The sequence below is a fragment of the Salvelinus alpinus genome, chromosome 34 (genome assembly GCF_045679555.1).
Source record: "Salvelinus alpinus chromosome 34, SLU_Salpinus.1, whole genome shotgun sequence".
NCBI classification, from domain to species: Eukaryota; Metazoa; Chordata; class Actinopteri; order Salmoniformes; family Salmonidae; genus Salvelinus; species Salvelinus alpinus.
Window position 1 is genome coordinate 26,414,874 of NC_092119.1, and position 13,675 is coordinate 26,428,548.

General features: G+C 46.6%; 2 protein-coding genes across 3 annotated transcripts; one reads left to right on the top strand and one right to left on the bottom strand.

The window, feature by feature from the left end:
- Nucleotides 1–371: 371 nt before the first annotated feature.
- On the top strand, nt 372–4,591 carry LOC139563779 (runt-related transcription factor 2-like). The gene is made up of 6 exons (XM_071382689.1): nt 372–602; nt 807–963; nt 1,045–1,149; nt 1,263–1,370; nt 3,699–3,794; nt 3,875–4,591. Exons 1-6 carry the CDS (start codon nt 372–374, stop codon nt 4,231–4,233), a joined length of 1,056 nt encoding a protein of 351 aa, XP_071238790.1. The 3' UTR covers nt 4,234–4,591.
- A 620-nt stretch (nt 4,592–5,211) lies between these two features.
- Nucleotides 5,212–12,815, bottom strand: LOC139563713 (chloride intracellular channel protein 5-like). 2 transcript variants are annotated; one of them, XM_071382577.1, is made up of 6 exons: nt 12,136–12,815; nt 6,982–7,091; nt 6,785–6,910; nt 6,599–6,705; nt 6,332–6,513; nt 5,212–6,032 (listed from the first exon to the last, which is right to left on the bottom strand). In XM_071382577.1, the coding sequence occupies exons 1-6, from the start codon at nt 12,760–12,762 to the stop codon at nt 5,868–5,870; spliced, it is 1,317 nt and encodes a 438-aa protein (XP_071238678.1). In that variant the 5' UTR covers nt 12,763–12,815; the 3' UTR covers nt 5,212–5,867. The 2 variants fall into 2 exon arrangements, with proteins under 2 accessions (XP_071238678.1, XP_071238679.1); XM_071382578.1 differs by lacking the exon at nt 12,136–12,815 and adding an exon at nt 9,766–10,214.
- Between the last annotated feature and the right edge of the window lie 860 nt (nt 12,816–13,675).

A 13,675-nucleotide genomic window follows, 5' to 3' on the forward strand; every position in this document is an offset into this window, starting at 1 on the left:
TGTGTGTGTGTGTGTGTGAGAGAGAGAGAGAGAGAGAGAGAGAGAGAGAGAGAGAGAGAGAGAGAGAGAGAGAGAGAGAGAGAGAGAGAGAGAGAGAGAGAGAGAGAGAGAGAGAGAGAGACTGTGTGTGTGCTGTTTAACCCTTCTTTTTACTTTTTTTAAAACAATACTTAAATACGTATACAATACAGTACTGTATGAATGACAAGAAAGAAAGTTGCACACTCTATATGCTCCCAACAATGTTATTTACTAGCCTGTTGATTGCAGCCATAGCTGGGTCAGAACTGTTTTTTAGCAGATTTTATTCTATGTCCTCAGTGGCTTCAGAAGTCTTTTTGCTTGTCGGCTAATGAAGATCGAGTTTCATCATGTTGCTTATTCCCCCAGATCCCCAGATCACTAGCCGTAGGTTCAGTCCACCGCTCCATGGTAAGACCAGAGATGGGACAGTGGGAGTGACAGCTCAGCATGAGGACAGTGGCCCCCGGAGTACAGGGGACATTCCTGCTGAGTTCAGGCCCACCGACAGCCCCAACTTTCTGGTGTCAAGCCTCCCCGCACACTGGCGTTGCAACAAGACTCTGCCACGTGCCTTCACGGTAACACACACAAAGTCTGGAATCTGAGTCTCCATCCCTTGACCTCATGTTAAATAAAATTCCCCTTCTTTCAGCTTGCCAGTGTTTACAGTACACAGTGTACACATGGGAGAGCTACTGAAAGGTTTAGTGAGGGGACCATTGAACATCTTTTCCCTCCCTATTTAATTTGTCCTGCATCCCCCCTCCGTCCTCCCTCTCCAGGTGGTTGCCCTGGGTGATGTAAGTGACGGTGTTTTAGTCACGGTGATGGCAGGGAATGATGATAACTGTTCAGCTGAGCTACGGAACGCCACCACGCTGATGACATCACACACAGCACGCTTCAATGACCTCCGCTTTGTAGGACGCAGTGGGAGAGGTGTGTTTGTGTGTGTTTGTGTACAACAGAGTATGTGTGTGTGTGTGTGTGTGTTTAACATGTCTCTCTCTCTCTCTCTAGGTAAAAGCTTTAATCTGACCATAACCGTGTTCACCAGTCCTCCCCAGGTGGCCACGTACCACAGAGCTATCAAAGTTACTGTAGACGGACCTAGAGAGCCACGCCGTGAGTACACACACACACACACACACACAGACTCAGGTTTTTGAACAGGAACATCTGTGTCCTACTCTGATTGAAGAGGGCTATAACTACTTATGTATGCCACTCTCTGATAGGTCACAGGCAGAAGATGGAGGTTGGTCCAAAAACAGGGCTTTTCAGGGTTGCCATGCCAATGCAGAGTCTCCGCCCCCTCAACAACATCACCAACCCTCCAACAAGAGGTGAAAACAGAGCAGTTAAACTCTTTCTGTGTATACTGATGGGCCAAAGTTTACTGATATTTTCATGAGATACTAGTAACTATATGAAACACTCATTGCTCTTTTACTCCTTCCTTCCCTGTCTCTCTCCCTTCCTTCCCTCTCTCTCTCCCTTCCATCCCTGTCTCTCTCCCTTCCTTCCCTGTCTCTCCCCTTTCTTCCCTCTCTCTCTCCCTTCCTTCCCTGTCTCTCCCCTTCCTTCCCTGTCTCTCTCAATTCATCCCTGTCTCTCTCACTTCCATCCCTGTCTCTCCCCTTCCTTCCCTGTCTCTCTCACTTCCTTCCCTGTCTCTCTCCCTTCCTTCCCTGTCTCTCCCCTTCCATCCCTGTCTCTCCCCTTCCTTCCCTGTCTCTCTCACTTCCTTCCCTGTCTCTCTCCCTTCCTTCCCTGTCTCTCCCCTTCCTTCCCTGTCTCTCTCAATTCATCCCTGTCTCTCTCACTTCCATCCCTGTCTCTCCCCTTCCTTCCCTGTCTCTCTCACTTCCTTCCCTGTCTCTCTCCCTTCCTTCCCTGTCTCTCCCCTTCCTTCCCTGTCTCTCTCAATTCCATCCCTGTCTCTCTCACTTCCATCCCTGTCTCTCACCTTCCTTCCTTCCCTGTCTCTCTCACTTCCTTCTCTGTCTCTCTCCCTTCCTTCCCTGTCTCTCCCCTTCCTTCCCTGTCTCTCCCCTTCCTTCCCTGCCTCTCTCACTTCCATCCCTGTCTCTCTCCCTTCCTTCCCTGTATCTCCCCTTCCTTCCCTCTCTCTCTCCCTTCCTTCCCTGTCTCTCCCCTTCCTTCCCTCTCTCTCCCCCTTCCTTCCTTCCCTCTCTCTCTCCCTTCCTTCCCTGTCTCTCCCCTTCCTTCCCTGTCTCTCTCAATTCCATCCTCGTCTCTCTCACTTCCATCCCTGTCTCTCCCCTTCCTTCCCTGTCTCTTTCACTTCCTTCCCTGTCTCTCTCCCTTCCCTGTCTCTCCCCTTCCTTCCCCCTCTCTCTCCCTTCCTTCCCTGTCTCTCCCCTTCCTTCCCTGTGTCTCTCGATTCCATCCCTGTCTCTCTCACTTCCATCCCTGTCTCTCCCCTTCCTTCCCTGTCTCTCTCACTTCCTTCCCTGTCTCTCTCCCTTCCTTCCCTGTCTCTCACCTTCCTTCCTTCCTTCCTACTCTCTCTCTCTTCCTTCCCTGTCTCTCCCCTTCCTTCCCTGTCTCTCTCAATTCCATCCCTGTCTCTCTCACATCCTTCCCTGTCTCTCCCCTTCCTTCCCTGTCTCTCTCACTTCCGTCCCTGTCTCTCTCCCTCCCTTCCCTGTCTCTCCCCTTCCTTCCCTCTCTCTCTCCCTTCCTTCCATCCCTGTCTCTCTCAATTCCATCCCTGTATCTCTCACTTCCATCCCTGTCTATCTCACTTCCTTCCCTGTCTCTCTCACTTCCTTCCCTGTCTCTCTCACATCCTTCCCTGTCTCTCTCACTGCCTTCCCTATCTCTCTCACTTCCTTCCCTGTCTCTCTCCCTTCCTTCCCTGTCTCTCCCCTTCCTTCCCTGTCTCTCTCCTTCCTTCCCTGTCTCTCCCCTTCCTTCCCTCTCTCTCTCCCTTCCTTCCCTGTCTCTCCCCTTCAATCCCCGTCTCTCTCAATTCCATCCCTGTCTCTCTCACTTCCATCCCTGTCTATCTCACTTCCTTCCCTGTCTCTCTCACTTCCTTCCCTGTCTCTCTCACACCGCCTTCCCTGTCTCTCTCACTTCCTTCCCTGTCTCTCTCCCTTCCTTCCCTGTCTCTCCCCTTCCTTCCCTGTCTCTCTCCTTCCTTCCCTGTCTCTCTCACTTCCTTCCCTGTCTCTCTCACTTCCTTCCCTGTCTCTCTCACTTCCATCCCTGTCTCTCTCACTTCCTTCCCTGTCTTTCTCACTTCCATTCCTGTTTCTCTCACTTCCTTCCCTGTCTCTCTCACTTCCTTCCCTGTCTCTCTCACTTCCTTCCCTGTCTCTCTCACTTCCTTCCCTGTCTCTCTCCCTTCCTTCCCTGTCTCTCTCACTTCCATTCCTGTTTCTCTCACTTCCTTCCCTCGCTCTCTCACTTCCTTCCCTGTCTCTCTCACTTCCTTCCCTGTCTCTCTCACTTCCATCCCTGTCTCTCTCACTTCCTTCCCTGTCTCTCTCACTTCCATTCCTGTTTCTCTCACTTCCTTCCCTGTCTCTCTCACTTCCTTCCCTGTCTCTCTCACTTCCATTCCTGTTTCTCTCACTTCCTTCCCTGTCTCTCTCCCTCATTCTTTCTCTATCCCCTGCTCCTTTCATTATCTCTCCCTCCAGCCTTCCCTCTCTCAGACTCTAGGCCCCTTTCCTCACCCCCCTGGACCAATGACCAATCTTACCCCTTCTCATCCTCAAGAACCACTGGCCTCTCAGGTAGGCATACATGCATGCACACGCGCACACACAGTAACACAGTGATGTGCCCTCTGACCCTGTGTGCGTCTGTTTTCCAGGTGTGTGTGAGCTGGCTGCTGGGTTTGATCGCCCGTTTCCCCCCCTCTCCTCATTCTCGTCCACTCCCAGAATGCACTTCTCCTCCTTCCCCTACTCCGTCACCCCCCCTCCACCCCCGTACCTACCCCCACCTTTCCCCACTCTCCCCCCACACTCCCACAGTGGACTCTTCCAGCCCAGCAGCAGCCCCATCCTCTACTATGGAGCCTCTGCCGGGACCAACCACTACATCTCACTGCCAGAGGGGGACAGGACAAACCACTTTACTTCTGGGCCGGGAGGAGACCAGGCCCCCACTGCCAGGCTGGCCAACCAAACAGAGGGTAGGGGGGAGGAGCCTGTGTGGAGGCCATATTGACTCGGACAGGATGGTGCAATCAATCAATCAAGAATCAATCAATCAAGAATCAATCAATCAAGAATCGATCAAAACCTGATGGTTAGTGTTTTATGCCTGTGTCTTTACATTTATATTTGTTTCCATTAATAATACTAAGATGCACTATGTAGCTCTATGTAGTTCTATGTGTGTGTTTTATGAACTCGTACAAAATGTACTTTGAGTTTTATGGTTATGTAGTGTTATTTTATGGTTATTGTTGGTTATGGGTAGGCTTATTATCGGTTATCAGGTATGTTTGGTCGATTGTGTTATATTTTATTGTCTGATGCCAAACAGTTATCTATGAAATGACAAAAAATGATAAATGAATAGCTAATGGATTGAATAATATGTAATTAATTGAATCAAATAAAGGATTGGTTTAATGAAAACAGGTTTGATAAATTCAGTTCCAAATTAAATAAAATTGTATCGATTTGATTAGAACAGAGCCATCAAATGAATACATTCCATTGTCCATGGTGCTGAAAACTCAGAAGTCCGCTATATACTGGTTAGGTTAGGCCTACATGTGGGAGTATTAAGTGTTTCCTTTCTAAACCCCATCACATATTTCATATCTTTCCATAACAAGTTGAATTGAGATGAATTAAGTGTACTGCACCACTGAAACTGCCTAGCATGAAGATGATTTGTTCAATGCCAGAATCATGGCACAGGAAAACAAAATTAATCACTGATTCAGTGCATGTTGTAGTGCATAAATGTAAAGTTAGGGCACTCTCTCTGCCTGTTTCTGTGTCCCCTCCTCTCCTCTCATGTCCAGTCATAACTATCATCTCATCCACATTGTAACATCATTATTTATTCAGCAGAGGGTGAGAGCATGTGGTTTCTGTATGCATGCACCCTCCCACATTCACTTGTTTACTTTGGTATCATTCATAGAAGAGAATGTTAATTACTTGAGTAACAGTAAAGAGTCCAGCCAACTAATGTATGAGAAAATAGATTTATTATTTAAATTAGAGCAATAACACTCATTAACATTCGTTAACTTATGATCAAATCAGTATAGTTATATGAAAACTTTGTTGTCAATTCCTGGTTTTACAACACACACAACAACTCTGTGACCACAGGATGGTGCAGTCTGGGAAAAAACTTTAACTTCACAATCACATGCCCTATCATTCATTCATCTACTAACCAACCATTAATTGAAATCTACTGTGGCCAAAAATACTGTGTGTTATCAATACTGTGTTCTTCCATTCAAATAGCACTTTCTCTTCATCCTCGATTACTGCTCTTTGCTCCAATTTACTGTAATGAAACTGTTCAAATGTTAACATATTATAAAGATCGAAGATCATATATCTTGAATGAAGTTAATCTTGCAATATTAACATCTTGATCATCTTGCTGCGCCACCCTTGCTCTGAAAATGTATTTTTGTGGGACAGCTGGAACTATATAAAAAAAAAACGATTATTAGAGTAAAAGTCTAAAAGTCCAGAAGTGTAAAAGAAAGCAGGATATACTAAAATAGGTTTTATATGACTGAGTCTGGTTTATTTTATTGGATTTAATAAAACCTGATTTGATTCATTTAGAAAAACTACACAGAGTAATGATTCCAGGCATTATCACTTGGACAGCCTCTTGGCCACGTCCTGATAGGCTAGTTCTATCTCTGCATCAGCCGCGCAGGTGTTGGTAAACTCATCTCGCCTGTAGGCATTTTGAATGTAACGCCATACACCCTGCAGCTCTGTAGGGATCTCATAGTTACGGTATCTCTTAGCGACCACCTGGAGACAGAACACACACCATGGAGAGAATCACAATCGCTTCTGATACAGTAACCATAACCATATAAACCTATAGGTGACTCTAGCCAAAAGGAGTGCCCTGTATGGGCAGAAGGTGTTATTTGAGGTCATAAGAGTTTAGGGCACAACACTAAATCCTGGAACAGACAGCCTGACACAAACAGATCTGAATAAAACACCAAAGGTAAAGAGATACTGTATCTTGATACAGTCCACTTCTGTAATTGGTTGATCATCACTTTCTGTCTGTAGTTGGATAATAACAATAGGAATAATACCTTGACGACATGTAATTTGGGCAGCAAGTTGCAGTCGGCCAGTGTTAATGTGTCTCCGTCTAGATACTTCCGTAACGACCCCCCTTCTGCCACATCTCTGCCATCCTGCAGCTCCTCTGGCAGCGGGGACAGAAGGAACTCATCCAGCTTGGCTAATGCCTTGTTGAGACTTTTCTCTAGAACTGCAGGATGCACACACACATTACTACACACACACAAACCCAGGCAACCCACCTAGATCAGTGAAGTGTGTGTGTGTGTCTGTACCTGCGTTGTTCTCTGGCCTGATGTTTTTGATGTAGGCTGAAAACTTGGCGAAGATGTCGTTTCCTGACGTATTGGACTCCCGGTTCTTAGCTGCCAGTTTAGGGTACCTGAGGAACACCAGCGTTAACAAACACAATCTTATTTAGACTTTTTACAGTGTGTGTGCATGCACGTATGTGTGTATACCTGGGTGGAGCCAGCATGTCCTCTAGGTATTCTTCTATCTTATTGATGTCCGTCTTCACCTCTCCTTCGAAGGTCAGGAAGGGTGGGTGTGTGCCTGGAGCAAGGTTATGGAGGTCAGCCGGTTTTCTATAGGACAACACACACAGATGGGTTAGTGTATATCTGAGAGTGTGTGTGTATGTGCGTGCGTGTTTTACCTCTTCAGGTCGACTGTAGTGACGTTGAAGACGACTCCTTTTAGCCATAGGATCATGAAGAGACGCTGAGAGAACGGACAGTTACCTATACTCTCCCCATCACTCCCTGCCTGCACACGCACGCACACACACACACACACACACACACACACACACACACACACACACACACACACACACACACACACACACACACACACACACACACACACACACACACACACACACACACACACACACACACACACACACACACACACACACACACACACACACACACACACACACACACACACACACACACACACACACTGCAGACATTAGTACACATACAGTTATTGAAATATTGCTTGAGCCAGTATCATACCCTTTTCAAGTTGCACAATTTGTGCATGGATCTCAAAACAATACGATATGACTACAGCTACCTGTAATCTTTAGGCTACTAAAATCACTGCCCTATACACTCAGGCCTTGTCAGACTGGCAACACACACACACACACACACACACACACACACACACACACACACACACACACACACACACACACACACACACACACACACACACACACACACACACACACACACACACACACACACACACACACACACACACACACACACACACACACACACACACACACACACACACAATGGCGATGGCTGAAAGAGAATCCTGTAAGGGGACACCAGAAACACCATGAATAATATATCAACCTTCCATTACACACCTCACTGGACACACTGCCCTGGAGCAACTATCACATGATAACGACCCTACTGTACTAAGCTAACTACCCCTAGAATTACCTCATATACCAGCTAACTACCCCTAGAATTACCTCATATACCAGCTAACTACCCCTAGAACTACCTCATATACCAGCTAACTACCCCTAGAACTACCTCATATACAGCTAACTACCCCTAGAACTACCTCATACATCAGCTAACTACACCTAGAACTACCTCATATACCAGCTAACTACCCCTAGAACTACCTCATATACAGCTAACTACCCCTAGAACTACCTCATACATCAGCTAACTACACCTAGAACTACCTCATATACCAGCTAACTACCCCAAGAACTACCTCATATACCAGCTAACTACCCCAAGAACTACCTCATATATCAGCTATCTACCCCCTAGAACTACCTCATATATCAGCTAACTGCCCCTAGAACTACCTCATATATCAGCTAACTACCCCAAGAACTACCTCATACATCAGCTAACTACACCTAGAACTACCTCATATACCAGCTAACTACCCCCTAGAACTACCTCATATACAGCTAACTACCCCAAGAACTACCTCATATATCAGCTATCTACCCCCTAGAACTACCTCATATATCAGCTAACTGCCCCTAGAACTACCTCATATATCAGCTAACTACCCCAAGAACTACCTCATACATCAGCTAACTACACCTAGAACTAGCTCATATATCAGCTAACTACCCCAAGAACTACCTCATACATCAGCTAACTACACCTAGAACTACCTCATATACCAGCTAACTACCCCTAGAACTACCTCATATACAGCTAACTACCCCTAGAACTACCTCATATATCAGCTAACTGCCCCTAGAACTACCTCATATATCAGCTAACTACCCCTAGAACTACCTCATATATCAGCTATCTACCCCCTAGAACTACCTCATATATCAGCTAACTACCCCTAGAACTACCTCATATATCAGCTATCTACCCCCTAGAACTACCTCATATATCAGCTAACTACCCCTAGAACTACCTCATATATCAGCTATCTACCCCCTAGAACTACCTCATATATCAGCTAACTACCCCTAGAACTACCTCATATATCAGCTAACTGCCCCTAGAACTACCTCATATATCAGCTAACTACCCCTAGAACTACCTCATATATCAGCTATCTACCCCCTAGAACTACCTCATATATCAGCTAACTACCCCTAGAACTACCTCATATACCAGCTAAATATCAACATATACCTATCTTACTACTACACACACTGCCCGGTAACTAACCACTAAAAGGTCTACTACATATAGGCTACACCACAATATAACTACTCCTACTACAACTTCCCCTCAACTACACTAACTACCCCCAAACAGTCCATTACACACCTCAAAATTACAGGAGGCAAGTAACATGAACGCTAATGCAAATCCCTTGTTTATTTAGCATAACATACGCCCAAATCTACCTCATACTAACTACCCCACTATACCAACAACCATTACCTCATTAGACCTGCATATCAGGGAGCTAGGAATAAGTATAAATGAGTCTCATAAGAATGAGTCTGGCAACACTAGAGCCACAACATGACTGAACCATTTAACTAGTTAACCTCCTGCTTTCACTGCTTAGAGGACCAGAAATAATTCAGTAGATCTGATCTGTCGGACAGAGAAAGAGAGAGGGGGCAGCAGAGAATAGGAGGAGAAAGGTATAGGGGAGACAGGGGACAGGGGACAGAGAAAGAGAGAGGGGGCAGCAGAGAATAGGAGGAGAAAGGTATAGGGGAGACAGGGGACAGGGGACAGAGAAAGAGAGAGGGGGCAGCAGAGAATAGGAGGAGAAAGGTATAGGGGAGACAGGGGACAGGGGACAGAGAAAACACTCACAGGCGTGTTGGGTTACTCTGGCGCTGTGCCACGGGAAAACAACAACAACAAAACACACACACTACGCAGCAGATATTCATACAGCAGAAAGACATGATTCTCAAATACATACACACACACACAGACACACACACACCCCCCACCTTGACAAAAAGTTCAATATCAGGGTCCTTCTCCTCTTCAGCTGCAGACGTGTCAGTCATCTCCACTGCTCTAACAGGTGTGTGTTATCTTCTGCAATAGTGTGTATGTGTGTATTGTCCGTCTGTGTTCTCAGCCTGGGTTCTGGCCCAGTCACGTTTGTCCTGTTGTACCCAGCAACTCCTTGCTGTGCTGCGCGCTTGTGTGTCAGAGCTTCTGTCCTGACCGTGTCTCTTGATGTATGTGTATGTGTTTGTGTGTGTGTTTGTGTTTGTGTTTGTGTGTGTGTGTGTGTGTGTGTGTGTGTGTGTGTGTGTGTGTGTGTGTGTGTGTGTGTGTGTGTGTGTGTGTGTGTGTGTGTGTGTGTGTGTGTGTGTGTGTGTGTGTGTGTGTGTGTGTGTGTGTGTGTGTGTGTGTGTGTGTGTGTGTGTGTGTGTGCCCTGGTTGTTCTGATTTGTACTCTGAGTCCAGCTGTCTGAATGAGTGTGTCGGTCAAAAATAGTCAAGGGGGCGGGGGGTTGAGGTGTCAGTAAGAAGAGGGGGAGAGGAGGAAAGCAGTAGAGAGTGGAAAAGGAGAGGTGCTTTGCGATTGTAGTGTAGTATAGGGAAAAGGAGGACAGGTAGGTACGGATGGATCAGGTTCCCTCCCTTATCAACATAATTAGATCTGAAATGACCCCCTTTCCCCTATATACAGTACACTCCTAGAAAAAAAGGGTTCCAAAAAGGTTCTGTGCCTGTCCCCCATAGGAGAATCCTTTTTGGTTCCAGGTAAAAAAACTTTTTGGTTCCAGGTACAACTCTTTTGGGTTCCATGTAGAACCCTCAGTGGAAAGGGTTCTACATGGAACCCAAAGGGTTCTACCTGGAACCAAAAGGGGTTGTTCAAAATGTTCTCCAATGGGGACAGCCGAAGAACACTTTTTGGTTCTAGATAGCACCTTTTTTCTGTAGTGCACTGCTTTTGTCCAGAGCCTTTTTCCCTGAGTCTAAAAGTGGTGCCCTAAAATAGGAATAAGGGGACATTTGGGACTCCCTCTTCAACTCAAATGCACCTGTGGTGTCGGGAACGGAGGGGGTGTGTGTGTGTATGTGTGAGTGTGTGTGTGTGGATGTGTTTTACTGCTGACCTTGTTGTTATTTATTGAGGTGTGTTGTCATGTTAAATCCAATATAGATAACGTGTGAAGTGGACTTCAGAGCTCCATCAGATTGTAGGAGGATTATAAAACTATAGAAACTATAGAAAACATCAAACAGATCATCAACTACTACGCTTCCTCAAGGCCTCACCTGTACTCACACCTGCCCTAATCAATAAATCAATCAAACTTCCTGGAAGGAAGAAACCTTGAGAGGAAGCAGGATGACCTTACCTGTGATATCCCTCCACAAACACACATCAAATAAACACACAGACACATACAGTAAATGCACTCACAGGGCGGATTCACATGCTACTGGAACCCTCAGTTGAGTCATTGGGGTGGGATGGAATTCCAGTCAGTTCATTTTAAATTTAGAATCTTGGCAACCGCCCCCCCCCCACACACACACACAAACACAGTCTACACACACACACACACACACACACACACACACACACACACACACACACACACACACACACACACACACACACACACACACACACACACACACACACACACACACACACACACACTGCTGACTGTGGTAATGTCACCTAAACGGTCAGAGAAGTGCAAGGCTCTCTCTAGTGGTCTTCAGCCCTACTATCAACCTCAAACCTGTGTGTGTGTGTGTGTGTGTGTGTGTGTGTGTGTGTGTGTGTGTGTGTGTGTGTGTGTGTGTGTGCGTGCGTGCGTGCGTGCGTGCGTGCGTGCGTGCGTGTGTGTGTGTGTGTTTATACCCGATGTGTTTTATAGCCCACTTTATCTCAGACATGACCTTGAGAGGGCAACCTCCACTCTGATATCAGTCTACAGAGCATGATGAAACACATACACACCACACATACACATACGCACACACACACACACATGTTATGTTCTTCTATCCCTGTGGAGAGCTAAAATTTATTTCCATTCAAAATCCTATTTTCCATAACCCCTAACCCTTACCATAATCCTAACCGTAACACGTAACCCTAACCCTAATTCTAATCCTAACCCTAATTGTAACCCAAATCCTAACCCTAACCCCTAAACTTAAAATAGCCTTTGTCCTCATGGGGATGTGGGAAATGTCCCCACGAGGGAGAATCTTCCTTGTTTTACTATCCTTGTAGGGACATTTACTATCCTTGTGGGGACACACACATGAATGGGGTCTTAAACTCATACATCTTTCACAGTACGTCGTACCCTAATATCATTACCATGTTGTCTTACCCTGACGAAGAGTGAGATCACTGGCCCATCTGCTACTGGCATTGGTTCCTCAGGAGGGTTCCCCTGCTCTGACAATGATGATGAAGTAGAAATAGATGATGAAGAAGATGACAAAGAGGATCGCTGGGAAGAGGCTTCATCTGTGTTCACCTTCACCTGCAGAACCCTCCTCTCCAACTTCTTCTTCTCCTCCTTCTCCTCCTCCTCCTTCTCCTCCTCACTCTCCAGCCTCTCCTCCTTCTCCTTCTCCTCCTCACTCTCCAGCCTCTCCTCCTCCACCTCCTCCTCCTCACTCTCTTTCTTTTTCTCCCTTTCTCCCTCGTCTTCTGATGAGCTGGAGGACCTGAAGGAGCTGCTCTTGCTCTCCCGTCGGGGCAGTGGAACCGCAGGTGCCTCTCTCAGGCTCCCGGTGTTCTCGTACTCCACAGTTAGACCGTCTCCGTCTCCGTTACCGGATGCCTGGGGTGCTTCCACATCACAGTAAACAGAATCATTCACCACGTCACTGGGTGTCTCATAGATACTGCTGGTCTGGGTCTGGTTCTGGTGGGTATCCTCCGTTGGGCTGTCTGAGTCTCTGTCTAGGGGAGTCTCGTAAATGTTCTCACTCTGCTGCTCCATGTTCATGTTCTCACCGCGATGCAACAGGTGCTTCTGACAAGGAGGAGAGGGAGGGAGGAAGGGAGGTTGATGAGATTGTAAATGACCTGGGGGCCGTGTGTGCACATGAGCGGTCTGTCCTCACCAACACTTATTGCTGTGATTATCCGGGGACTTTGAACCTGGAGGACGAGTTCACTCAAGGAGGGGAGAGGAGAATAGAGCAGAGGAGAGCAGAGGAGAGGAGAGGAGAGGAGAGGAGAGGAGAGGAGAGGAGAGGAGAGGAGAGGAGAGGAGAGGAGAGGAGAGGAGAGGAGAGGAAAGGAGAGGAGAGGAGAGGAGAGGAGAGGAGAGGAGAGGAGAGGAGAGGAGAGGAGAGGAGAACATGATTGCCATCATTTTCAGATATAAATTAGCTGGACTCCTGGATCCAGATTCCCCAGACATAAAAATCAATTGAGAATCTCCAATAGGCTGCAGAAAGGGGAGAGGAGACCCGTAGATTAGCCCTCGGTCCACTGGGCCAATCAGGAAGCGTCTGTTGTGGGTGTGACGCGTCTGTCGACGTATCCTATATTACGATTGGTTTACCAAGCTGCTTGTTAAATGGAGCGCCTCTATTTTGAGGAAGTTTTAGGACATCGTCAAGATATTGAAATGACAACAGCTATTGTAGATAGCTAAGGATGTGAAAGCGGATCGATTTAAAACCAAATGAGAAAGCTGTGGAATTGTTGACAAATAAAAAAGGTGGGTATGACGATCTTGCGCAATCCTTGAGCCAGCTGGCTAGCTAGTAAACATCCAACGTTAGCTACCTGGCAGAGGTAGTAAATTAGCTACCAAACTCTAAGTTTGGAAAATAGTCGTCAGTTGTAGCTATATTTCTCTGTAGCTAGTAGGGAGCTATAACTGTCATTAAAATCACTAGCTAGCTACA

Excerpts from the sequence above, each read along its gene's own strand:
- LOC139563779 (XM_071382689.1), top strand. The coding sequence starts at position 372 with ATGTTGCTTATTCCCCCAGATCCCCAGATCACTAGCCGTAGGTTCAGT. Across the intron at positions 1,371-3,698 it reads CACCAACCCTCCAACAAGAG|CCTTCCCTCTCTCAGACTCT; the intron begins GTGAAAACAGAG and ends CTCTCCCTCCAG. Across the intron at positions 3,795-3,874 it reads AAGAACCACTGGCCTCTCAG|GTGTGTGTGAGCTGGCTGCT; the intron begins GTAGGCATACAT and ends TCTGTTTTCCAG.
- LOC139563713 (XM_071382577.1), bottom strand. The coding sequence starts at position 12,762 with ATGAACATGGAGCAGCAGAGTGAGAACATTTACGAGACTCCCCTAGAC. Across the intron at positions 6,706-6,784 it reads GACATGCTGGCTCCACCCAG|GTACCCTAAACTGGCAGCTA; the intron begins GTATACACACAT and ends GGTGTTCCTCAG. Across the intron at positions 6,033-6,331 it reads CCAAATTACATGTCGTCAAG|GTGGTCGCTAAGAGATACCG; the intron begins GTATTATTCCTA and ends TTCTGTCTCCAG.